This window comes from Bos mutus, chromosome 1 (genome assembly GCF_027580195.1).
Source record: "Bos mutus isolate GX-2022 chromosome 1, NWIPB_WYAK_1.1, whole genome shotgun sequence".
Lineage (NCBI taxonomy): Eukaryota > Metazoa > Chordata > Mammalia > Artiodactyla > Bovidae > Bos > Bos mutus.
In genome coordinates this window covers 87,450,563-87,478,297 of record NC_091617.1, presented here as the reverse complement: position 1 = coordinate 87,478,297, position 27,735 = coordinate 87,450,563, and the positions used below count along the sequence as shown (strand labels likewise).

Sequence of the window (27,735 nt, the reverse complement as noted above, 5' to 3'; positions counted from 1 at the left end):
CACCAGGCGCAAGGTTAGTTGCTATTTACCTTCCATGGTTGAATGGTCTGTTCCCTCCTCCCACACAGCCAGAGGGCACTGACCAATGAGTACTGTATTTTGGTACAAAGGTCCCCGGGCACCTTGCTCCTTCCTGTTTTTCTTATCCTATTTGAGTGTTTAGCACACTCTTGGGTCTTCTGAGGAGCCCTGTGGGCACGGTGAAAAGAACTGAGAGAAAGAAGCAAAGCACAGAGTGATATGACAGGGTGCCATGCACTGTAGGTAAGCTGACTCTCTCGGAGAACTGTGTTATTTTTACATTCATCCTCTTGAATTAGGCAAGGAATCAGTGGTGGTTGCTATTCTGAAAGAAGCTACAATTAAATAGAAAGGGACTGGTTTCAATGTTTCAGAAAATGGCTAGAAGATGGAAAACTAGAGAATGCCATGTTTAATTCCTGCCTCTGGAATTAACTGTGTGACAACAGACTTACAGCTGAGGGAGATGATAACTCATGGGAATGCCTCTTTCTTAGAGAAGGGATTTGCCTTCTCTCAGTTGGATTTAGGGTTGTTTCTTGATTCTTGTATGTATGAGAAATATTTTCAAAAATGGAGTGATGTTAATTCATAAGTTGCAGGTTTCAACTGTAATAAACTCTCAGTCTTTCACATTCTCAATTATTTTACTGTCAGAATTTTCTTCTGTTTGATCAAATTTTTGAAAGAATATCTGTCTAGACATGCAAATTGACTTGGAGAAAGAATACAAACATCTAGATGACTAGAAAAATATTTTAATGGATGGTTGTAGGCAACAAGTCTTTGATCATTACTAATATCAACTATTCAGTTTTGAGTTTAGATCTCTAATTGGTATTGCACACTCAGAAATTTTCTTAAACATATGTAACAACAGTGTTATTTTATAGGGGACTTTCTTGCTCTGAAAACTAGAGCACAGTAATTTTAGTGATGAGAAAATATTAATATATACAAATTCAAACCAACAGCAATTCACGGATCCCTAATATTCCAATATGCTCTGCTATATCTCACCCGTTTTGCAAAATGATTATTAATAGCCTGACTGCAAAGTTGCTTAAGATATATTTCATTTCAGATTAGGCATAATTTTTTTTTCTTTTAGATTATACAGATGCATTGTTAAGGTCATTTTCATTCCCTGTATTCGGTTTATTTTCCTTGTTTTAAAAAAAAAAGTGTATACCTACACACACAAAAAAAAAAAAAAAAAAACTTGAAACAAAGGGGGAATGAAGGAAAGGGAGAAAAGAGAGGGGGAGGAAGAAATGAAAGGAAAAAAGATTTGGCAAGTAATTAGTTCTTTTGACTATTTCACATCACCAAACGGAATACTTCAGGTCTTTCTAAAACCTGTGCACCGCTTATTTCAAATGCTTCACTCTGAGGGGCAGATTTATTAGCAACAACTGAGAGTACTAGCGATAAGGCAGGTGGAAACCCAAGTAACTGACAACCCATCAGGAGGCCTTTGTCTGAGAACCCAAGATGAACAGGCAATGCTGACAGTCAAAGGGACAGAGACTTCTATCTGGAGGACATTTCTCACAAGACCAAATAATTCAAAATTAAACTGAAGATAACTCCCCAGCAAAGCAACTGCTATCCCAAATTTACCCTTAGGATTCTTCTTTGAAGCTTGAGATCACCGTGGTGGGCAAACAAGCTACTCTGAGCCCTACAACAGAACTCAATAAAACAGTGGTCAGTCAGTCAATAAAATGTAGATATTTCAGATCCAAAGCCAAAGTTTTCTTCCCCTAAACGTACTGAAATAATTGGCTTTTCTCTTCTTCAAAGCACATTAGACTTAACTGACATAAAATCATAAGGGTTTTAAACATTAGGTAACATTTTTGAGCACTACAAGTCAGACATATGCTAAGTGATTGCTGTCTTGTCTTTTAACAGAATCTTTGAAATTACTCTATGAAGTGCTATTTTTTAATCCTCAGATAAGGACACTGCAACTTGACCAAAGTTGCCCAAGATACCATAGCTAGTAAATAGAGGAACCAGGGTGCAAACCTAACACTGCCTGACTTCAAAGTCCATACTGTCACCCATTACACCTTTTCACTCCTTAGAGACACACTTCCTTATTTTCCAGATGTTCCTGGACACACAGAAGCCCACAGTAGAATATTTTCTGAGGCTAAAAGGGCTACCACATATTTCCTCTGAATTCCCCAAAATGTCAAGGATAATAAATACTAGGCACACAGTTCAGTTCAGTTCAGTTCAGTCACTCAGTCGTGTCCGACTCTTTTCGACCCCATGAATCACAGCACGCCAGGCCTCCCTGTCCATCACCAACTCCCGGAGTTCACTGAGACTCACGTCCATCAAGTCAGTGATGCCATCCAGCCATCTCATCCTCTGTTGTCCCCTTCTCCTGCTCCCAATCCCTCCCAGCATCAGAGTCTTTTCCAATGAGTCAACTCTTCGCATGAGGTGGCCAAAGTACTGGAGTTTCAGCTTTAGCATCATTCCCTCAAAAGAAATCCCAGGGCTGATCTCCTTCAGAATGGACTGGTTGGATCTCCTTGCAGTCCACGGGACTCTCAAGAGTCTTCTCCAACACCACAGTTCAAAAGCATCAATTCTTCGGCGCTCAGCTTAGGCACTTGAAAAATGATTCTTGAACTGAATTCACAAATGAAAACTCTATTCTCATGCGTTATCCTCTCACTATGCTATGAAACAGTATGAATTCATAAAATTTATTCATAAAGATAATGTTATTTGAAGAGGAACAAGATGGTATTATGAATAATAGATTTCAATCTATTAAGCACAGAGCTACAGCCACAGTTTAATAGGATAATGCAAGGATTATTATAAAATCTTAAGAGATTACTGTAAGTGGCACATGATCTCCTTTGCTATCAATAATCACAAAGCAATGCTGAGAACTAGGCTTTCTTGTTTATTTGTTTTTATACAAAAGCTCTATGGAGTGTGCAACTACACTAGAGTTGGAACAGCCAGCTTCCAGTTCCAGTTCCAAAACTCAGTGGCTGTTTGACACAAAGCACAAAACTGATCCCTTTGAGCCTAAGTCTCCTCATGGTTAAAAGTAGAGGCGGATCAGATTAGATGATTTATAAAGTTCTTCCTACTCTAACATGCCATCATTCTGTAATATTGCTGCATTAGATTCCAGTGTTAGCACACCTGGAAATGCCCACTTTGTAATTTTTTACCTTTTGCAAAAGGCTCTGTGTCAGGAGATCCAAAAGACACTTTATGGCACAACTCAGTAGGAAAAGAAATACAGCAGCCTTTTAGTCACAAAGCTGTGATGCAGCAGCGATAGTGTGTAGGTAAGGGGGCAGGAAATCCAGTTGTCTGATTTGGTATGTGTGTGCGTGTATGTGTGAGTCAGTTAGTCATGTCCGACTCTTTGTGACTCCATGGACTGTAGCCCACCAGGCTCCTCTGTGCACTAAATTCTCCAGGCAAGAATACTGGAATGGGTTGCCTTTCCCTTTCCCAGGGCATCTTTCCAACCCAGGTATCGAATCTGCATCTCATTATGTCTCCTGTATTGGCAAGCGAATTCTTTACCACTAGCGCTACCTGGAAAGCCCTCTGCTTTGGTATAGTCAAGGTCAAATCTCAAATAACATCACTAAGACTTAGCATACTTGGAATTAGTATAAATACAGTTTCTAGTAACATCATACATAACACAATTTTATAGGGAGACACCTGGGAAGTACCAGTGATGCCTTCTATGGCTACCTCTCTGATCACTATCTTAAGTAACTAATGTAACCTTTCTGAATCTGGGTTTCTCCATGAGAAAGAAGAAAGAGCTGGCATGGATAAGTTGCCTAGCTCTAGAACAAGGAGCATTACTGTGTTAGGAAAAAAAATATGTTTGGATTTTGGTGATCACTTGCTGCCTTCTATGTGTAGTGGTTCCTGATAAATGAGGCTCTGCTGTTGACTAAGCAGATGACAGCTATGACCACTAGCATAGCTAGACCAGGACTAAACTTCTCTACATAATTAGGGGAAAAGACTGAGAAGCCCCCACAGAGAGGATTCTGGGAAAGGAATCAGTAAAGCTAAATGTTGGCACCAAAGAGGGGATAAAGGGATAGAAAAACCCAAGAAATAAAAGGCTAAGAAAAGAGACCTGGGGGAAAATGCTAGGCTTTATAAACTCTCTTTTTTGCCTCTAATTTTAAGATGTCAGTAAAGTGTACACTCTTCAGTAATGCTTTGGTGCAAATGAGTTCTTTATTCTGAAGGTAAAAATTATTAATAAAAATTATTAAGTCCAACTTTCAGAGGCTATATGGAGGAATGGCTGATGTGTGACTTAAAAAGCACCCCAAGGACATGTACCATTATCTATTGATGAATTCGCAATATTGATAGCAACGTAGAACAAAAGTTCTCCTCAACTGAGCTGTAACCATACTGTGTCTAGGTTCAGGTCTAGATAAGACATTTCAGCAGAGCTTTCAACCCTTTAGAGGCCGTTAGAGGCCAAGTCCAGTGAAGCTGGAATTCAGACAATAGGTACTGATGGGAGCTTGGAGCTAGAGACGCATGCCTGTGGAAAGGCATTCACATTCTTTTTGCTTTTTATTTTTTGTTCAAAAACAAAACAAATAAAAAAAGACATTGTGCCAAGCAAAACACATCTGTGGACCAGAACCAGACAGCTTGCAGTCTCTGAAAGAGTCATTATCAAATCAAAGGACATTCAGAGGAGAATGGTCAGGATAGGAAGTAACACACAATCATGCAGTATATGAAACAACTGAGTAAACGGAATGCTTTAATTTGAAAACAAGCAGCCCCTGGGGAACCTAGCGATTGTCTTCAGAGTATTCAAAGACTGTACACAAAGCAAGTGTTTAAGTGTTTTATATTCCCTTAAGGTGCAGAACCAAAAAAATAGGGGGCAACCTTTAAGGATTAAATGAGCTAATATTTGTAAAGCACTCAGAGCAGTGTCTGCACAGAGTTAGGACTGTACAGATACCTAAATGCACTTGGAAGTCAGAGTTGTTCAAGGTTTAAATTGGCTCTCTGATGGGTGATTGGAGGGTACCTCATGGGATGGTTGGGAATTCTTCAATATTCTGAAGAATAGAAAGGCCACTCACTCTTGGATACAGTGTCCAGACCTGGCTGGTTCTCTAAGGTAACCTGTAAATTTGAGGTCCATTGAATGGGCATAAGTAAACAAAGTGAAAGACATCCCTCCTACTGAATGGTCTTGCATCACATTTCCTTTCTCAGGTAAGACTCATCCCAGCTTTTAGATGGTAACCAATTGAAGTTGTACATCAAGCCCCCATAAAAAATTAAGTATGGGGGTGGTATATACAACCATAGAAAGTAAAAGTAGTCTCAATGGATATGTGGGGACTGTGGAAAGGAACTGTCAGAGGTGCCCCCAGAGTCCTCCAGCTAAGATCTGGTGGGTACAGGCACAGTGATGAAAAATATCAGCATTTAGCTTCTCTAAATCTCTCAGAGCCTCCCTTATAACTTTTTGTCAGACCAAGTTGATATTGGATCATTCAAAATACAAATCCATGTCTCAAAACTCCAAAACTATGGAAACTAAGAGCCACAACAAAAAGACTAAGATGTGTACAAAGTACTATACTTGTAAAATATTGAAATTCTGATTATGATGGGTACCATATATCACAGAAGGATAGTGATCAATATAAGGACAATAGTGTCCAAAACTAACTTAAGAAACTCAGTACTGATGTAGGTGTAGATAATAAACTGCTGAGACCATGGTATGTAATCTGGGGGGAGGGGTCAGGAACTGGATACAAATAATAACTGCTGCATTGTTGCTTTGCGTAAAGTGGAACAGTTGGAGAAGTAAAATGCTGGGAATAAGGATTTATCAAGTACCTGCTTTTGATCAGGTACCATGCTGAATGCTTCACAAGCATTACTTTATCTAATCTTCACATTAACCTTGAGAAAAAGATAATTTGCCCCATGCTATACACAAGAAAATTAGAGCTCAACTTAATAAACTTGCCCAGCTCTTATACACTTCTGATGGGTTGTGAATCGATAAAAACTCTTTGGAGAGTAATTCAGCAGAACTTATCACAAATTTTAAGGAGCAAAACTATTGCCTCAGCAATTCCATTTGTAGTTGTGTACTCCTTGGAAAGACTTTCACAAGTGTGTAAGGGTATTATGTGCAGTTATTTCCACTGCAGCATTGTTTGTAATATTGAAAATCTGGAGACAACCCAAAGGTTCTTCAGTAAAATAACCAGTATATGTCTATATTCCAACATATTTGGAATCCAATAAAAAAAAAAAACTGAAACAGATGAAGTCAAAAGTAAAAATATTACATGTAGCAAATCAACTTTTATTGATAGTATATATACTTCTATATGTACATAATAAAAGACCTGGAATAGAACCTGCCAAGTGATTGATAGTAGTTATATCTAGAGAATAAAAGTGAGAAGCTGGAGTGAAAGAGACCACTTACTACCTTCTACTCTTCTGTATTATATAAACTGTTAAGCAAACAGGCGCTGTGCTGTCCCATTTAAAAAAAAAAAAAAAAAGATGGAAAGTCACACTGAATGCAAGATCACACAGTCACTAGCAGTCACAACTCTGCACAGTGCTTCCTCCAGGATCTACTTCTATGTTTACAGTTGGGGAATTCTCCCCTCATGAATTGTGTATACGCTATCTAGGACAGCAAATGGTGTAAAGTAAAACTACCTGAGAGAGTAGGCAAAAACTTTCCAAGGAAAATCAATTAAAGCATGGACAGAGGCCATGGAAGCCACCATAAACACATTTTCCTGCCAAAAAAATGAATACACATTTCTAGACGTGAAGCTTTATACAAAACAGTGCTGTGTCACATGAGTTCGTTTTCCCAAGAATGCAGCTCTTTATAGCATTTCCAACTGTTAAATTGTCCTGGCAGGCATGACCAGGTCCACACAGTTGTCACTGTCACCCCACTTTCACGTACTCTATTTATCAAGTCTTTATATCTCCAAATTTAAACCTTTAGCCTCTCCTCTGGCTTTTCTCAGATAGTATCGTGCTGAAATTCAGGATTCTAATAAATCACATTGTCACAGTGTAAATCTCATGGCTGGCAGAAGAGTTGCTGCTGCTGCTGCTGCTGCTAAGTCATTTCAGTCGTGTACGACTCTGTGTGACCCCATAGACAGCAGCCCACCAGGCTTCCCCGTCCCTGGGATTCTCCAGGCAAGAACACTGGAGTGGGTTGCCACTTCCTTCTCCAATGCATGAAAGTGAAAAGTGAAAAGGAACTCGCTCAGTCGTGTCCGACTCCTAGGAACCCCATGGACTGCAGCCTACCAGGCTCCTCCATCCATGGGATTTTCCAGGCAAGAGTACTGGAGTGGGGTGCCATTGCCTTCTCCAAAGGAGAGTTGAGGTGCTTCCAAAAAAAACTTTGGTAGAGAAAATAGGAATGCTAAAACCCAGGAAGCCTGTAACAATCTACAATTGGTCCAAGTTAAAGACAAGACTGTCCAAACAATTTTGAAGTCTAAAGGAAGTTGAAAACTAGTTTGTGAATTTTTGCTCTTGTAAAAAGTTACAAAATGTGGGTTTGGTCTCTTTTGCAAGGTTAATATTATATTCATTTTTAATAAGAAGAAATAGTTTGGTTTTTCTCTCCTACCATGTTCTTCTAGCACAACTGATCAGCAATTTTCTATTTCAGCTATTTTTATATGTACTTGTTAATCAGCACAGTAAACTCAGGGCTGAACCATATACACACATCTCATAAATGGAACATTTTAGGATGTGTGTATACAAGACAATATGTAATCAACTGTCCCTCTACTCGAAAACTTGTTTCCAAATAAAAATTTTAAAAACATCCCTTTCAGTGTAACAGAACATTACTTAGTAAAATATCAAGAGCTATGACAACATATTTTTCTCTTCAAGGGAAATCATAAAACAGGTGAACAATCAAGTCCAGGGTGGTTTTTCTATTTGATAAATACATCCAGAACTCTGTACAGTAAATAAAGTTTGCATGCAGTTTCAGTTCAGTCTCTCAGTCTTGTCCAACTCTTTGCGACCCCATGAATTGCAGCACACCAGGCCTCCCTGTCCATCACCAGCTCCCGGAGTTCACCCAAACTCATGTGTATCGAGTTGGTGATGCCATCCAGCCATCTCATCCTCTGTCATCCCCTTCTCCTCCTGCCCCCAATCCCTCCCACCATGAGTGTTTTCCAATGAGTCAACTCTTCTCATGAGGTGGCCAAAGTACTGGAGTTTCAGCTTTAGCATCATTCCTTCCAAAGAACACCCAGGACTGATCTCCTTTAGAATGGAGTGGTTGGATCTCCTTGCAGTCCAAGGGACTCTCAAGAGTCTTCTCCAACACCACAGTTCAGAAGCATCAATTCTTCGGTGCTCAGCTTTCTTCACAGTCCAACTCTCACATCCATACATGACCACAGGAAAAACCATAGCCTTGACTAGACAGACCTTTGTTGGCAAAGTAATGTCTCTGCTTTTGAATATGCTATCTAAGTTGGTCATAACTTTCCTTCCAAGGGGTAAGCATCTTTTAATTTCATGGCTGAAATCACCATCTACGGTGATTTTGGAGCCCCCCAAAATAAAGTGTGACACTGTTTCCACTGTTTCCCCATCTATTTCCCATGAAGTGATGAGACCAGATGCCATGATCATCGTTTTCTGAATGTTGAGCTTTAAGCCAACTTTTTCACTCTCCTCTTTCACTTTCATGGCAAAACTAATACAATTATGTAAAGTTTAAAAATAAAATAAAATTAAAAAAAAAAAACAAAGAGTCTTTTTAGTTCCTGTTCACTTTCTTTTTTTTTTTTTCTCTTCACGTTCTTAAGTATCTTTAAATGACATTTTAAGCAAATAAACCTTTTGCTTCATAATTAAATGGTGTATAAGAACCCCCTCCTCCTTCTTTAATAGCCATAAGGACCTCTTCCCCAGTTCCAAATAGGAATCATGAAAACTGGGTACTTTCTTAAAGAGTTTTCTTTGCATCGTACTAAATAACATGCAAAGAGTTCAACAACATTCTTCTAAAGGTAAGTATTACTCTTTAATACTTCCCTGGTGACTCAGATGGTAAAGCGTCTGTCTACAATGCGGGAGACCCAGGTTTGATCCCTGGGTTGGGAAGATCCTGTGGAGAAGGAAATGGCAATCCATTCCAGGACTATTGCCTGGAAAATCCCATGGACAGAGGAGCCTGGTAGGCTACAGTCCATGGGGTCACAAAGAGTCAGACACGACTGAGCAACTTCACTATATCACTATATTACTCTTTAAATGGGCATGTTAACCACTGAAAAGTCATTCAACTATTCCCATTACACTGCTTCATTTGGTCATTGGTAGTATATGGCACCCCACTCCAGTACTCTTGCCTGGAAAATCCCATGGATGGAGGAGCCTGGTGGGCTGCAGTCCATGGGGTCACGAAGAGTCGGACACGACTGAGCGACTTCACTTTCACTTTTCACTTTCATGCATTGGAGAAGGAAATGGCAACCCACTCCATTGTTCTTGCTTGGAGAATCCCAAGGATGGGGGAGGCTGGTGGGCTGCCGTCTCTGGGGTCACACAGAGTCAGACACGACTGAAGCGACTTAGCAGCAGCAGCAGTATAAAAGAATTCAAACAACAACAGTTTAGTTTATCCACTGGCTGAAGAGTTAGCTTTTTAGAAATACTACAATATTTAACAACACTGATGATTATAATCATTAATGAGGTACAGAACCCTACAACAAGGCAAACCAGACAGAGTAGAACATGAGTATAAGAAGCTAAAAGATATTCCCAAAGTTCTAAGAATAGTGACTGGATTAATATAATAATGAATTATCACTTCAAAGCAGGGTGGACACTTACTGGCAGGGAATATCATGATGCTAAATTGAAGCATCAAAAGATTGTCCAACTAGATGCCCTTTAAGGGTCTCCCTTCCCTTATGTGCATTTCCCCTAAAACATCCAAATAATAACACATTGAGTCTTGGCATGTTGCGTGGGTGAAGATATTTCAGCAAAAAATAATTTACTAAAGATACATTTACAATTCAAACTTTTCAGAAAGTTGTCAAGCAGCTTTGGGCTTTAAAATGTGTATTCATATTCTACAGATTAACCACCTAATGGCTCCAAAGGAACAATTACAGCAAAACACATTGGTGTTAGGATAATTGAGAAGCATTCAATTAAAGATAAACTTTTACCTTTTGTAGCTCTAGGTACTGAGGATACATAATAACGTATAATCATATGAATTAATGAGATGCTTTCATATGTTTCAGCAGTTAACAAAATAGTTAAATCATTTCCCAAGCAGGACATGGTGACTCTATCGAAGGTGTCCTTGGCATATCATTTTGTTCTGGGTTTTCTCAGTCCCATATTTACCCTTTCCAATATTTGATCCAAGGCAAAAAGTCTTGTCTGAGTAATTAGAGTTCCTGAGTGTCCATATATGTGAATATAAATACATATAATATATATGTAATATGTCTAAGTACCTCACTTATCATCTGTTTGAAATTTATGTGAAATCTAGAAAATAAGGGGCCAAAGTCCTGAGTAACCAACAGAAATGTCTAAAATGAGGATTAAGTAGACCACATGTGTAATACATCTGGTGGTTTATAGAAGATATTCAATAAATAATCCCTATATTATTGTCATCATCATTGCCTCCACATGGCTTCAAAAAGGACCTGAAATAACATCCTAGAAAACCTACTTAGATTTAAAGCAGCAAAAGCAATCTACTGAAATGGAGGATTCATTTTGCTACAGCTAGGCCTACTTACAACAGCAAAGTTACAGTTAACATTCTGACAACAAGGGGGAAAATATTGAGGAAACTATAAAAGGCAGACATAGTTCAAAAGAAAGAGCAATATAAAGTCATTTGCACCAAGACAAATGTTTTGGAGTAATTGAAGCCAAGGAGAGCATCATTTGATCTTTGCAAAGCACATGCTTTGTGTTCTTAATGATGATACTATGGAATAGCAGCCATGGAGTCAGATAGGTCTGAGCTTAAGTCCCAGCTCCACCTCCAAGTCCGTGATCTTGGCTAAGTTACTTAACTATCCTGATCCTCAATTTACTCCTCTCTTAAATGAGGATCATAGTATATCTCTTCCCTCACAGGAGTAGCTCTAAATGAAAGGTTTTATATAAATGGCTAACACAGAGACCACTACATGGAATCCACTTAATGGCTAAATAGCAGCTTTATTATTATAATAATGCTTTGCTTAAGAAAATACAGAAACAGATAATGCATTTTAAAGGAACTTTCCTACACTGTTGATGGGAATGTAAATTGGTACAGTTACTATGGAAAACAGTATGGAGGTTCCTTAAAAAAAAAAACTAAAAATAGAGCTACTAAATGATCCTGCATGCCTACTCCTGGATGTATATCCTGATAAAACTCTAATTCAAAAAGATACATGGACCCCAGTGTTCATAGTAGCACTATTTACAATAGCCAAGACATATATATACAATAGAATATTACTTAGCCATAAAAAGGAATGAAATAATTCCATTTGCAAAAACATGGATAGACCTAGAGATTTTCACGTTAAGTGAAATACGTCAGACAAATACAAATTATCACATGATATCACTTAAATGTGGAATCTTAAAAAAAAATGATACAAATGAACTTGTTTACGGAACAGAAATACACTCACAGACAGAAGACAAACTTATGGCTACCAAAGGGGATAGATGGAGTGGGAAGGAGAGATCAATTAAGAGTTTGGGCAATGGCAACCCACTCCAGTACTCTTGCCTGGAAAATTCCATGGACGAAGGAGCCTGGTAGGCTGTAGTCCATGGGGTCGCTGAGAGTCAGACACGACTGAGCGACTTCACTTTCACTTTTCACTTTCATGCATTGGAGAAGGAAATGGCAACCCACTCTTAGTGTTCTTGCCTGGAGAATTCCAGGGACGGGGGAGCCTGGTGGGCTGCTGTCTATGGGGTCGCACAGAGTCAGACATGACTGACCCGACTTAGCAGCAGCATATATAAAATAGGTAAACAACAAGGATCTACTGTATGGCAGTGACAACTCTACTCAGTATCCTATAATAACCGACAATGGAAAAGAATCTGAAAATATATATTTGTGTGTACATAACTGGATCATAGTGCTGTACATTTGAAACTAACACAACATTGAAAATTAACTATACTTCAATAAAAATAAATTTTAAATAAATAAAAATAATAGATCTGTTTAAATAGTTTAATGATATAAAGCAACTTGTCACTTAACAGAGTAATTTTCAGTTATCTAGAAAATTAACATATAGATAGCCTAATTCCCATATGATCCCACCATGAATATGAAGATTTAGTTTATAATACAATATATAATGACACAGGTAGATGAAAAAATGTATCATCAAAATGCAAAAAAGAAAGAATACTGTCTTTTTCTCCCCCTTTATCTGAGTCAAAGCAAGTTCACAAATGTCTCAGCCATAAAAGACTGTTGAATTATTGAAACCAGAACAGTCACTACACTTACATAAGTGTAACTACACTTGCTTGGAAGTATCTTTCTGTTGCTCCTTTCATGACACTTCTCTGTTCATCCATTTAAAATCACAGACAAAATGTGAATGCCTCCAAATATACACATACAAATACCACTGATATTTTGTATATCCAATGTGAGAAGAAGGAATTCCTTTATGAAACAACACAAAATCTTCTGATGACATTCGTGCTGTGATCATGGGGATATTCAATCAGTTTAATATTCTTTCACAGCTTTTAAGTGGAGTAGGAGAAGGCAGTGGCACCCCACTCCAGTACTCTTGCCTGGAAAATCCCATGGATGGAGGAGCCTGGTAGGCTGCAGTCCATGGGGTCGCTAAGAGTCGGACACGACTGAGCAACTTCACTTTCACTTTTCACTTTTATGCATTGGAGAGGGAAATGGCAACCCACTGCAGTGTTCTTGCCTGGAGAATCCCAGGGACAGGGGAGCCTGGTGGGCTGCCGTCTATGGGGTCGCACAGAGTCGGACACGACTGAAGTGACTTAGCAGCAGCAGTAAAATGAAAGGAGAGAACAGAATAGCCAGTGCCTCTCCAGTGCTTGAAAGGCACTATGGAACTAATAAATGTATTTATCCTACCTGGAATGGTCAGTGAAATCTTTCATGATAGATAGATAAGCAGATAAAATTAGGACTTGGTTCTAAAGAATTGAGTCTTTCTATTACTCAGAACTTTGCATTTAAATGGCAGGAAACAATTCAAACACATCCAAGCAAATATGAATTGTATGGGCTTATGAAGTAAAAATGTCAGGAGTGGCCTAGCTTTGGCATACCTTTGGCATGGCTAGATACAACTGCTCAGAAATGTCCTCTCCTCATTTCTTGGTTGTTTTTCTTATGGTTTGGCTATGTCTTTCAGAAGTGACTCTCCATGTTTTAAAGAGTAGATAGGCATCAGCAGCTTCAGACTTATATAAACTTTGTCTTCAGACAGACTTTGCCCTCTTTTTAAACACCCAAATATTACCTCAAAGAATAGAAAGGAGAGATAAGAAAGCCTTCCTCAGTGATCAATGCAAAGAAATAGAGGAAAACAATAGAATGGGAAAGACTAGAGATCTCTTTAAGAAAATTAGAGATACCAAGGGAACATTTCATACAAAGATGGGCACAATAAAGGACAGAAGTTGTATGGACCTAACAGAAACAGAAGATTTTAAGAAGGGGTGGCAAGAATACACAGAAGAACTATACAAAAAAGATCTTCATGACCCAGATAATCAAGATGGTGTGATCACCAACCTAGAGCCAGACATTCTGGAATGTGAAGTCAAGTGGGCCTTAGGAAGAGTCACTACAAACAAAGCTAGTGGAGGTGACGGAATTCTAGTTGAGCTATTTCAAATCCTGAAAGGTAATGCTGTGAAAGTGCTGCACTCAATATGCCAGCAAATTTAGAAAACTCAGCAGTGGCCACAGGACTGGAAAGGTCAGTTTTCATTCCAATCCCAAAGAAAGGCAATGCCAAAGTATGCTCAAATGACCACACAATTGCCCTCATATCACATGCTAGCAAAGTAATGCTCAAGAGTCTCCAAGCCAGGCTTCAACAGTACATGAACTTCCATATGTTCAAGCTGGATTTAGGAAAGGCAGAGGAACTAGAGATCAAATTGCCAACATCCGTTGGATCATCGAAAAAGCAAGAGTCCCAGAAAAACATCTACTTCTGCTTTATTGACTATGCCAAAGCCAAACGGTAGAAAATTCTTCGAGAGATGGGAATACCAGACCGCCTAACCTGCCTCTTTAGAAACCTGTATGCAGGTCAAGAAGCAACAGTTAGAACTGGACGTGGAACAACAGACTGGTTCCAAATCAGGAATGGAGTATGTCAAGGCTGTATATTGTCACCATGCTTATTTAACTTATATGCAGTGTACATCATGAGAAACACTGGGCTGGATGAAGCACAAGCTGGAATCAAGATTGCCAGGAGATATATCAACAACCTCAGATATGCAGATGACACCACCCATATGAGAGAAAGCAAAGAAGAACTAAAGAGCCTCTTGATGAAAGTGAAAGACGAGAGTGAAAAAGCTGGCTCAAAACTCAACATTCAAAAAACTAAGATCATGATATCTGGTCCTATCACTTCATGGCAAATAGATGGAAAAAAAATGGAACTATTGCCAGACTTTATTTTGAGGGGGCTCCAAAGTCACTGCAGATGGTGACTGCAGCCATGAAATGAAAAGACACTTGCTCCTTGGAAGAAAAGTTATCACCAGCCTAGACAGCATATTAAAAAGCAGAGACATTACTTTGCCAACAAAGGTCAGTCTAGTCAAAGCTCTGGTTTTTCCAGTAGTTACGTATGGATGTGAGAGTTAGACTATAAAGAAAGCTGAGTACTAAAGAATTGATGCTTTTGAACTGTGGTGTTGGCAAAGACTTTTGAGAGTCCCTTGGACAACAAGGAGATCCAACCAGTCCATCCTAAAGGAAATCAGTCCTGAATATTCATTGGAAGGACTGATGCTAAAGCTGAAACTCCAATACTTTGGCCACCTGATGTGAAGAACAGACTCATTTGAAAAGACCGTGATGCTGGGAAAGATTGAGGGCAGGAGGAGAAGGGGATGACAGAGGATGAGATGGTTAGATGGCATCACCGACTCAATGGACATGAGTTTGAGTAAACTTTGGGAGTTGGTTATGGATGGGGAAGCCTGGCATGCTGCGGTTCATGGGGTCTCAAAGAATCGGACACGACAGAGTGACTGAACTGAACTGAACTGAATTACCTCAAAAGAACTCCAGTAAACCTCACTTGAGTTAACTGGTCCTGCATTGATCACAGTGGATAGAAGGAAAGGTTATTGTGATTTGCTACCTTGGATCATGTGACTACATCTGTAGGGTAAGGGAGAGGAGTGCCCTTTAATTGATATTCTTACCAGAATTCCATGATAGAGAAAGAAGCAGTTTCTAAAAGAGAAGGATGTAGGAAAAACAAAATAATAAATGTCAACCACAGTTCCCTACCATGATTATTTTCATTCTCTCTTGGTTCCCTCCATGAGCCTCCAAAAATTAGAGTCAGTTATTTACATACCCCAGACCTCTGAATTTACACTTTCTTGGGGTAGGGAATGTGTTTACCTCACAATGTGGATCATTGAACATTGTAGGCACTCTCTAATTTAAAGGAATAACTTACACAAAAATACTTTGTAAATTGTAAAGGAGGATACAAATGTAAACATTCAGGGAAAACATTTAACTGTCTTTAACCTTCTGAGAGAGTTGAAAGCATTGGAACTTCTGTCTCAAAATTCAGTGATCCTAGGAGAACAAGCCGGAGAAGGCAATGGCACCCCACTCCAGTACTCTTGCCTGGAAAATCCCATGGACGGAGGAGCCTGGTAGGCTGCAGTCCATGGGGTTGCTGAGGGTCGGACACTACTGAGCGACTTCATTTTCACTTTTCACTTTCATGCATTGGAGAAGGAAATGGCAACCCACTCCAGTGTTCTTGCCTGGAGAATCCCAGGGATGGGAGAACCCGGTGGGCTGCCGTCTATGGGGTCGCACAGAGTCGGACACGACTGACGAGACTTAGCAGCAGCAGCAGCAGCAGATCAAACAGGACTGTTTCTGCCAATGGCTTTTGTAACTGTGCTTCCTTCAACTCATATCTTTTTATTGCTTGCCCTTTTCCTGATTTATATCATAAAGGAGCTGAAAATAAAATAACTATGTTACTACCTGGAAGTATAACTCTTAGAGCACCCATTGTACTATTGTTCCTATTCCTGGCAGTGAGCAAAATACCTGGACTACAGCCACATCTACTTTCCTTTTTGTTAGTTATAACACCTAATCTGGTCTGCACTGGCTCTTTCTCCTATAGATGATGTTTCTCTTAATGCTCAGGATGAATTTGTTTGTGACTAATAGTCTCAAATATTTTCGGTACCTTATAAGTCATTGCCACCTTGAAAGTTTCATCTGTCATCTATTTTCCTAGAATTTTATTTCTAAGCTTCTCTCTTAAGGCTTTCTGATTATCATGCATTTACAATTACGTTGCTGCTAAGTCACTTCAGTCGTGTCTGACTCTGTGCAACCCCATAGATGGCAGCCCACCAGGCTCCCCCGTCCCTGGGATTCTCCAGGCAAGAACACTGGAGTGGGTTGCCATTTCCTTCTCCAATGCATGAAAGTGAAAAGTGAAAGTGAAGTCGCTCAGTCGTGTCTGACTCTTAGCGACCCCATGGACTGCAGCCTACTAGGCTCCTCCATCCATGGGATTTTCCAGGCAAGAGTACTGGAGTGGGGTGCCTTTGCTTACGTTAGGGAGACAATTCCAGGACACAGTGGAGGACAGAGGAGCCTGGTGTGCTGCAGTCCATGGCGTTGAAGAGTTGGATAGGACTTAGTGAATGAACAACAACAAGGAGACAAATTATAACTCTCTAAAGGAGGGCCATGCTTTACACATTGTTTTGAAACCATTCACCATGCCCTGCCACACACACACACACACACACAAAATTGCCCTAAAACTGAATTTTTATTTAACCTGAGAAAGGAAAAAGTAAGCAGAGAAAATGTGAAAATATTTCAGTAAAGATAAGACTATAAAGTCAAGTCTCATTAAAATGAACTTTACAGCAATAGTAGCTCACTGTAATTAAAATATTTCCAAGCTCTCTCTGGTCAGTGATCAATAGTAATGATGCCTTTCACTCTTGCTAAAACAAGTTTCCTTTATTCAAAACTTAGCATAGCAAAGGCTTTATCTCTCAGTTCTTGTCCACTTAATTGTCAAGAGCCATTGTGGAGGGAAAGAGCCTGAACACTTGATTCTAAGGTGAAAAGTAAGTGGAAAGAGATCAGAAAGCACTACTTACTATAGTAAAAACCTCCTCAGAAAGAAATGCTGTCAAGAGAAATATGAAACATGGTAGTTTTATTCTTTAGCAAAAGAGGAGGAAATCAGTAATAGAATCCATGGACTCTGCCAAGAAAAAAAGGACTTTGACCAAAAAGATATGCTATCTTACATAACAGGTTACACAAAAGTTTTACCTGTATCATCTGACAAGGTGTAACTGTTGAACATATTTATAAAGTAGATATTATATTATACTTTTATCACTTTGCAGGTTGAGAAACTGAAATTCAGACTAAAAGTGATTTTTCTAAGAGAGAAAGCTAGCCGTCTTCTGATTTAAACATTTTGTGCTGTTTCCATAACACCACATCTCTTCTGTTGCCCTCCACAAATTAACCACATATATTTAAAACACTGAGGCCCTGTGTGCCTTTTGAATATAATCTCAAATGTATTACAATTTCATTCTTTCTACTTTTTTTAGTTGTCCCACATATATATGTGTATGCTATGGCTTTACTCCTCAAGTATTTTTTTCTGTAGCTCTCCTTTCAACTAGCATCATCTTAGATGTAGATGACATCTAATAATTTAGATCATGTGTTGGAATAAGATATAAATTATGGTTATAAAATAGCCACAGCTTTTTTCTTATGGTAGATGCTTGATAGTATTATATAAGAAGGATTGGAAAGCATGTTATGCAGTGAAACAAGTCAGCATTGCCTACAATCAAATAATTTAGATCTAACACTGGCTTTATCATCAATTTGCAGCATTGATGAGGAAATAAGGGCAGAAGGAAAAGTCTATGTAAATGTGTAGGCATGTAAAGAGGCCTCAACGTGGTTGTATCCTAATTATAAAGACAAGGAAGATCCACTTACAACATTCATTTGTCTCTCCATTCAAGTTTACATAACTAAGGAGGAAATGGCCTCAAGAACTCAAGTTCCATTACTTCTATCCTCTTTATGATACGGGCTACTCAACCTCTCAATTCAGTACATTGGACAGCATCTTGACTTGAGTTAAAAAAAAAAAAGAGAGGGAGCCATCTACTGGCCAGGAACCTGAGTAGTCTTGGTACAGAATTGGTTGAAGTAGCTCAGCTGGTAAAGAATCTGGCCACAATGTGGGAGACCTGGGTTTGATCCCTGGGTTGGGAAGATCCCCTGAGGAAGGGAAAGGCTACCCACTCCAGAATTCTGGCCTGGAGAATTCCATGGACTACACAGTCCATGGGGTTGCAAAGAGTTGAACACAACTGAGCAACTTTCACTTTCACTTTTTTTCCCCCAAAATCTTTAGATTCTAAAACGAAGGAGAAAAATAAAATTCCTTTTTCATCGCATGTTTTTCATTATATGTTTTTCATCATAGCAAGATCTACAGATATCCATTTCCATTCCTCAAACAGGAGAAGCCAGTTCATACAGCCCTGGACAAAGGTAACTGACTGAGGCACAACAGTTCTACTGGGCTCTAGTCAGTTCTAAGGGCTTCCCAAATGGCTCAGGTAAAGAATCTGCCTGCCATTGCAGGAGAGGCCAGAGACATGGGTTCGATCCCTGGGTTGGGAAGATCCTCTGGAGGAGGGAGTGGCAACCTACTCTAGTATTCTTGCCTTGGAGAGCCCATGGACAGAGGAGCCCAGCAGGCTGTGGTCCAAGGGGTCGCAAAGAGTCAGACACAACTGAGCATGAATACATGCAAAACTAGTGAGTTCTGTATGATCTTGCCATACTAATTACTTTGCAGATAAAAAGAGCATTAAAAAATGGCTAAGCTTTTGACTTTGCTCGCTTTTCAAATGCTTTGAAGTTTTACCAGAAATGCTTTGAAGTTCCAATTCTGATGTTGCTAATATATCTTCCCAAGCAACCTCTGATAACATGTTACTTGGTGACTGAATGTTGAAGGAATATTTGTAAGTGGGGTAAACTGTGTGGATACGTGAATCTACATTTTCCCTGTGGATATAATTTCATAGCCTAATTAAGCCAGTTAAATGAACAAGAGATATGATTCCACCCGAAATTCTCTTTCCTCAGCACAAAAGTATTTCACTTTTTAAAAAAGTAATTAAACTTTGTGTCTTGACCCAGCCACCCTTTCTTAGTCTATATTCCATGCAGCTAGTCCTAGAAAATGTCCCAGTTGCTTGAAGAAATAATCACGATAACATTCATAATGGTAAAATTTTTACCACTATTCATAAAAATTCTTACATTTGTACATCAATTTATAGAGGGAAAACAGATCAGAGAGGGGGTAAACCTAAGTTTCTAGAGCAGATACTTATACGAAAGCATTTTGAACAAAGATTTTCCTGTAATATTTATGATCTCTAGCTATTGATATTCCTCGAGAATACCTTGTTTTGAAAGCATGCGTAAATTAAGCACTTCTAATACTGAAGACATTGTTTCCATGGATTATTACAGAGACCATCTAAAATAGTTAAAGCAGGAATCAGTTACCCCATTTTAAGGATGAACAAACTGAAACTGAAACTCAGAGAAATCAATTAATTTCCGTAAGTCACGTAACTAGTGTGAACAAGGGCTGGGTCTCAAACCCAGCTCCACCAATTCAAGCACTAATCTACACCACTGTTTCTCATGTACCTATGGACATACATATCGGACCCCTCCTCCACCAAGGTAGATAATAATCTACTTGTCTCTCTTTTCACGTGTTCATATATCCTTCATTGCATCTTCACTTTATTTTCCAGTGCTGAAGTGAAAATAAGGATAATAAGTAGGTGGACAAGTAGACATAATATGCTTTTTGGAATGGTATTTAATCATGTGCACAAACTTGTTTTAGCCAATAATGCTTAATGTTTGAACTTTAAAATTGCTATATATGTGAACAACAATAATAGTAATTTATAGTGAAGTACTAGTTTATTTGCAATCTTGTCTCTAAAATGTTCTGACAGCACATATCAACTTGAGGAATCATCTCTCCCTATCCCAGTTTTGCCCCCAACAAGTTAAATTTCACATTGTAAAGCTCTGGCCTTGTTTTCCATTTTTAAAACCTCCTGATGGCTCTCTATTGTCCTCAAGATAAGGAATAAACTCCTTAGGATGATGTTCCATCTATCCATGAACTAATCATCATTTCCTCTCCAAACTCCTCCAACACTTTCCTTTCTCTTTCCAACTAGAACAAACAACTTTGTAGTTATCCAAAATAGCCCAAGTTATTTTATATCACCATGCCTTTGCCTATAGTCAACCTTCTTTCTGAAAGGTCTCTTCACACCTTTTGGGTACCCAAAAACTCTACTCTTTCTTCAAAGCCAGTTCAAGCATCTGCCTGTAAAACTCCTGGAGCATCTTCCTGCTCCTCCACAAAGCAGGGTTGACGATTCTCTTCTTTGTGCATAACTAGACTCGAGTGAACTATTAGGTTCTATTTTGGCACCTATCACAGGATTTTGTAATCAGTTGTTTGTATGTATCCTTCCATGTTTAATCTTATTGCCCCTGTTCCTGGCACAATATACAGAGATATAGTAGGTGCTCCATAAATGTTTGGGCTTCCCTGTGGGCTCAGACAGTAAAGAATCCACCTCCGATGCGGGAGACCCAGCCTTGATCCCTGGGTTGGGAAGATCCCCTAGAGGAGGGCATAGCAACTCACTCCAGTATTCCTGCCTGGAGAATCCCCATGGACAAGAGGAGCCTGGCAGGCTACAGTCCATGGGGTCACAAAGAGTCAGACATGACAGAATGACTAAGCACACATGCCATAAATGTTTACCATATGATTAATGAATGCATGAATACCCATTTGACAGATGGGGGTTATAAGCAAACATGTTCTTAGTCACTCAGTTGTGTCCAACTCTTTGTGCCCCATGGACTGCAGCATGCCAGGCTCCTCTGTCCATGGGATTCTCCAGGCAAGAATACTGGAGTGGGTTGCCATTTCCTTCTCCATATAAGCAAACATATGGGCAACTAATAAAACAGAAATTCATTGATTTTTCTCAAGGTCACAACCGTCTGAAGATCAAATATTATCTTGTCTGGTACTTCTTATACCCTATTCTAACTAATGTTAATGTAAGATTATCAAGGATCTCAAACATAGGATCTTGATATTTAATAACATAGTTGTTTAGGACCTTATGCCTAATGAGAATAAAAAGGAGATTTATTCATGTTAGCAAAATTCTAGTGCCATCTCTTCTGCACCTGAGCAAGACTTGTGATCTCGCACATTCTAGTTGTTGGTACACTTTGCATACCCCCTCTTCAGTCCTGCATCTTTAAAAATAAAATAGCAAGATGAAACAAATGGAAATTCCAGTGTTTTTGAGGCAAATATGGATCCTTTGGATAATGAATGACCTTAATCACTCCAGACTCAGTCCTCTGAATACCACTTACATAGTAAGAAATGCAATCACCAAATCTAAAGAACTTCATTGAGACATGGAATGAAAGGCTATGATTTCAAAGAATAAAATCTAAACAAAGGCTTGAAAAAAGAACTAAAAAATGGATCTGGCACCTAGTTCACTAATTTTATAATTGAATGCCTATCTTAAGTTATTTTTGATCATTTTTTCACAAATTCATACAACAATATGGGAGGTTCTTCAAAAACTGCTGTGGACATTGTGTGGGTTATAATGCAAATATATCTACAGATAGAAATATTTTTTAAACAAATATATTTAAAGAAAGAAATATTTTAATAACAACTCCCAAGTTTATAATTTAAGGTCTCATTATTAGTATAGATAAGTGCAATCACAGTTCATGGAATTGCCTTGCATTCAGTCTTAAGATCAGTTCAATATTGAAACAAAGATTTTATTTTGTAACAATGTTGTGATGGACCATAAACACTGTAAGCAATGCAATAACAGGATTTGGCCTCTGCCTTCTAGAGGCTTAGTGTCTAATGGCAACGGTAAAACATTTAAACAAATAAAGCCTATGATTCATGCTAAAGGAGAGATCAACATGATAAAGTACATAGAGAAATTCCCCACCTAGAGGAAATCAAGGGCTTTCCTGATCTCTCAGTTGGTAAAGAATCCATCTGCAATGCAGGAGACCCCAGTTCAATTCCTGGGTCGGGAAGAACCTCTGGAGAAGGAATAGGCTACCCACTCCATTATATTCTTGGGCTTCCCTTGTGGCTCAGCTGGTAAAGAATCCACCTGCAATGTGGGAGACCAGGGTTCCATCTCTGGGTTGGGAAGATCCCCTAGAAAAGGGAAAGGCTACTCACTCCAGTATCCTGGCCTAGAGAATTCCATGGACTGTGTAGTCCATGGGGTCGCAAAGAGTCAGACACAACTGAGTGACTTTCACTTTCACTTCAGAGGAAATCAAGAACCATTTTATGGAGAGGAGTTACTTTCAGGAACAAATAGCATAATATATATATTAAAGCACTTTGAAACCACAAAATCCTGCTCCAATATTAGATGATTTTTTTTTTCCAAGAGCTGAATGGAACAGGTTACACTCTAGAGCACGCATCAAGAAGAATAGCTGGATTAAGCACTTTTGGAGGTAAAAACGTAGGTCCGCTGCTGCTGCTGCTGCTGCGTCGCTTCAGTCGTTGTACAACTCTGTGCGACCCTATAGACGGCAGCCCACCAGGCTTCCCCATCCCTGGGATTCTCCAGGCAAGAACACTGGAGTGGGTTGCCATTTCCTTCTCCAATGTATGAAAGTGAAAAGTGAAAGTGAAGTTGCTCAGTCGTGTCCGACTCTAGCGACCCCATGGACTGCAGCCTACCAGGCTCCTCCGTCCATGGAATTTTCCAGGCAAAAGTACTGGAGTGGGGTGCCATTGCCTTCTCCGGCTGCTGCTGCTGCTAAGGGCACACAAATCAAGAAAATACACTACACTCCAGACAAAGAGATGCCAGGCGGAGCAGGTCCTCCTGGTGGAAGAGCTGCGAGCAGAAAGTAGTTTGGAGACCAGAGTTGCACTGAGGCCCTAAGCAGCAAGACTTGTACTTCTTCACTCTTTGTCTCCACCCCTTTAATTGACTCTTCACAGGGCCCCTCTTCCTCTCACTACAGAACCTCATGAGCTTTCTTTTTACCCAGCATGTTTTCTCTCTCTGCTCTGTGAGCATTTCTCCTCCATATTCTACTTGCCCTTACCCAGCTTGGTCTCAGACTCTACATTAGGGCTGCCCTCTCTACATATATCTTTTTCATGCCAGGTCATGTCAAATATCCCTGTGAAGCTTAAGGATGGGCTGCCCTAGAGTGGGGTGCCCAACCATTGTCTAATCAGCTTTGATCAAAGGGAAAGGGTCAAGTGGCTCAAAATATGACTGTTTGGTCTTTCTTTTCCATTCACACGTTTATTTATTCATTCTTCACCTATTGCTTCATGTATTAGATGGTACAATGTGAACAAGACTTCTTGTTAAAAAAGTCCCTGTCTTTATCACTCTTTCATTCTTATTTGGAGAGACAATAATAAAAATAAGAAAACAAGCAAGATAAATTCAGCTGGTGATAAATGCTACAGAAATACTACTACTAATATAATACTAAATAAGAATAACTGGAAGTGGGGAAGAAGAGATGCTAATTTTGGCTGGGTGGTTACATAAGGAAATGGTATTCAGTAAGTAAAGGAATAGAATGAGTAGTGTGGTTCAGTAATGGGTTATTTTATAACCACCAGTAACATGTATCTGCTAAGTCATCATACCAGTTCTCCTCCCAACCAAGATTCAAATGAATATATCAAGCTTAAAATGTACATACAAGTTATTATAAGCAATGAAGAATCAACTTACAAACATGTAGAAGCACAAATCCAATACAATACAGATATTCTTGTGATAGTAAGAAATAATGGCAATCAGCTAAGATTCCTATTCCACAGGATTGTTAACAGGTTAAAAGCCAGTATGATATCAAGCATGTAAAAGCAATTTTAGATATAGGGGATCACAAGCTTTACTATTCATAAAGTAGAATGAAGTAGAATGAATCCCAAGCCAAGTAAATACCGCCAATTCCATTTTTTAGAAATTCTGAGTAACCTAAAAATGCTTATAATATTTCCCTGGTGGCTCAGACAGTAAAGAATCCATCTGCAATGTTGGAGACCTGGGTTAAATCCCTGGGTTGGGAAGATTCCCCTGGAGAAGAGATTGCCCACTCACTCCAGTATTCTGGCCTGGAGAATTCCATGGATGGGGGCAGGCTACAGTCCATGGGATTGCAAAGAGTCAGACATGACTGAGTGATTAAGCACAGCACATCAGTAAGTTATTTAACTTTTCTAAAACTCAGTTTTTTTCATTGGTAAAATTTATGATTGAAAGAGATGGTGTATATAAAATTGGGGGCACAAAATAAGAACTCAATGATCTTAGTCCTCTTTCAAGATAGAATAATTTTCTATATGTACAATTGATTATAGTAGAAACAGAAATAATGTGCTTTGAGTTCAGTATAATTTATGGTTTAGAACTTTAAGTGAACAGACTAAGTGCACATTATTTACTTGATGTATGAAATGGCTGCCTTAGAGTTATTAACATATTTTAAAATACATGTTTCAGAAATAAAAAAGATATTATAAAAATTGCTATTATACTGACAGGATAATTGACTGTTTAAAATATGATCCATCTGCTATTTGCATTTCACAAAGTAATGTAAGCAATTACGTTATATTCATTGGCTAATCCTATTCTAATCATTGGCTAAATCTCATTTTCTCATCTAAACCAGAATTAAGTTATACAAATACAAAAAGAAAACTCAATAATGTCAAGTTTCAGTCTCTTTTTGGCTGAGAACTTGTGATAAATATTATTTAATTCAGTAGCTGGAGATGGTATTCTGTGACCATGAAGATGCAGTTCAAAAAATTGAATGATATTATTTTCAAATATGACTGAGTCACAAAATATTAGAACCATAATGACTTGCCTTTGATTAGAACTTACACCATGAAGGCCTCAAGAAGATAAAATTTGGAAGCAGAAGATAAAATTACTTCCTAAGATTAAAATTTAAGGTCTTCCCTTGGGACTCAGATGGTAAAGAATTTGCCTGGAATGTGGGAGACCTGGGTTTGATTCCTGGGTTGGGAAGATCCCCTGGAGAAGGAAATGGCAACCCACTCCAGTATTCTAACCTGAAGAATTCCATGAACAAAGAGCCTGGCGGACTATAGTCCATGGGGTTGCAAAGAGTCAGACATGACTGAGAGACTAACAACAAATCTAAAATTTGCTAGCTGTGTAATCCTGGGAAGCTACTTAAACTTTCTAAGCTTCAGAACTCTCATTTATAAAAAATGTCTACCCTACTCTCTTCACAGGGCTATTCTGAGGAACAAATGAGATAATGCACATAGAAGCACTCAGAAAACTCTGAAACACTAAAACAGAAAGGAAGAAACAGGCAGAGATAGTGGCTCCTTTATTTGAGCTCCCATGGAAGGCTATTCACTGCAGTCCATAGTATTATAATCACCTGTGCTCATAGTCTGAAAGGGATACTATAGCAGGAGGAGAGTAGAAACCCGGAGTCTGTGCAGCTCTGGACTAAGCCATCTGCTCTCAGCAGCCAGGAAAACCTGGGCTGAAATCAATTATTTAACCAGAAACAGTGTTATTTGGTGATGTTCTGTCTTGTCCAACTTCTACAAGAAAACTCACAAAGGAGACATACAGAAAGAAAAGAGCAGCTAGCAAAGAGGTTCTCCTGGCTGAGGGGGTTAACATCTCTGCTTCAAGAAGGTGATGAAAGGGGTAAGCTCATAGTTTTTCCATCCCAGCCAACAGACAAGTTTAGTGGCTCAAGAGTAGTCCATTGTTCACTATAAAAATCCTGAACAAGAATGAGAAATTGGTCCAAGGTTCCAGTAGTAAAGAACTCTTACATTTACAGGCTAAGATAAATTGGTCAGGCTTAGTGGGAGATGTTGCCCCCAAGCAATACGTGTTCTGATGTTACAGAAGAGTCTGTTCAACCTCATATAAGTCCTCTCTCCCCACTTCCTTCTCCAAGAACCAAAGTTTGTATTGAAAACTCATCTCTATTTCTTGATTTGAGACCGAATAGTCAGATTTCTATGATATTAATATCAAGTAAGCAGGACCTACTCAAATGCACTCTCTTGATGAAAGGGCAAGCTAATTATTACACCTGTTGTTTTGCACTGGCAAAAGATTTCAAATATCTTCCTCCATTCGACTCAAAAAACAAACAGAAACCATCTGAGGCAGAGCCACTGTTTACATACTGCATTTGTGTGCACCCATCACTGTTCATACTTTAACAAGGAGTGTTTGCCAACATTTTCAGATTCAGCAGCAAGGCTCTTCTTGACAGACTATGAGAAGGGTCCACAGAGGAAATCCATCATCTGATCAAGGCTAACGGGCAAATGAAAACTCTCTGGGCAGGATCCTCTTTCCTTCACTTAGATTTCAGAACAGAAACACACTTAGAACAGAAAGCAGATTATCTCTCCATGCAATTAGCAATTCTAAAAGTGTTTGTGGTTTTAAGACTTTGGCAGAACTTAATGAAAACAACATCATCATCATCATCATCATACACTTTACAAGCTCTAATTTCAGTGGCTCTTTTGTCCCACATGATGCATGATGAAATTTATGAAGGTCTGTTTTCCCCCCTGAGGCTCATTTCTTTTTTTTTTTTTTCCACAGAGCCAATCTGCATCACTTAAAATCAAACTATTATATTAGCCATCCTTTTCACTAGACTAGAGAACTTCTTTTTAATTGTCCATATCATGGCCACCATGCATCAAAGGTAGGATCATTATTTTCCACTTACTTTCTCTTCTAGAGACCCAAATTCGTATAGGAAGGGTTTTTAGGATTAGGAAGAGGAGACAGTCAGAGACTGGGAGCAGATTTCATCAACAGCAATTTGATCTGGGTTTTTTACTAAACCAAGCCTGGGACACTTCATATAATACCATATTCAGGGTTCAGTATGACTTGTTTTCCTTACTTACATAGGCTGGACTAAACGGGACCTGACCTAGAGACTTGGACATCCAAGGAAAGTTGCCTGAATAATTTTGCATTTTTATTATTAAAGCAATATAACGTTACTTTCCTGGGGCTCTTGTAGTCTCACTCAAAACATGTGTAAAGTGCTTTATTGGAGATTATAGCACTATTGGGAGAGCGAGCAAAAGCGATCATTTA

At 39.1% G+C, this 27,735-nt stretch overlaps 1 protein-coding gene across 2 annotated transcripts in view; it reads left to right on the top strand.

The window, feature by feature from the left end:
* Positions 1-144: 144 nt before the first annotated feature.
* The window catches only part of KCNMB2 (potassium calcium-activated channel subfamily M regulatory beta subunit 2), a 277,502-nt gene continuing 249,911 nt past the window's right edge, over positions 145-27,735 (top strand). Inside the window, exons 1-2 of one of the 2 annotated variants that reach the window (XM_070372991.1) lie at positions 148-264; positions 27,226-27,331. In XM_070372991.1, coding sequence (XP_070229092.1) covers positions 27,312-27,331 — 20 coding nt within the window. In that variant the 5' untranslated portion in view covers positions 148-264; positions 27,226-27,311. Of the gene's footprint in view, positions 265-27,225; positions 27,332-27,735 lie in introns of both variants that reach the window. The other variant, XM_005892492.2, reaches the window with a different exon arrangement.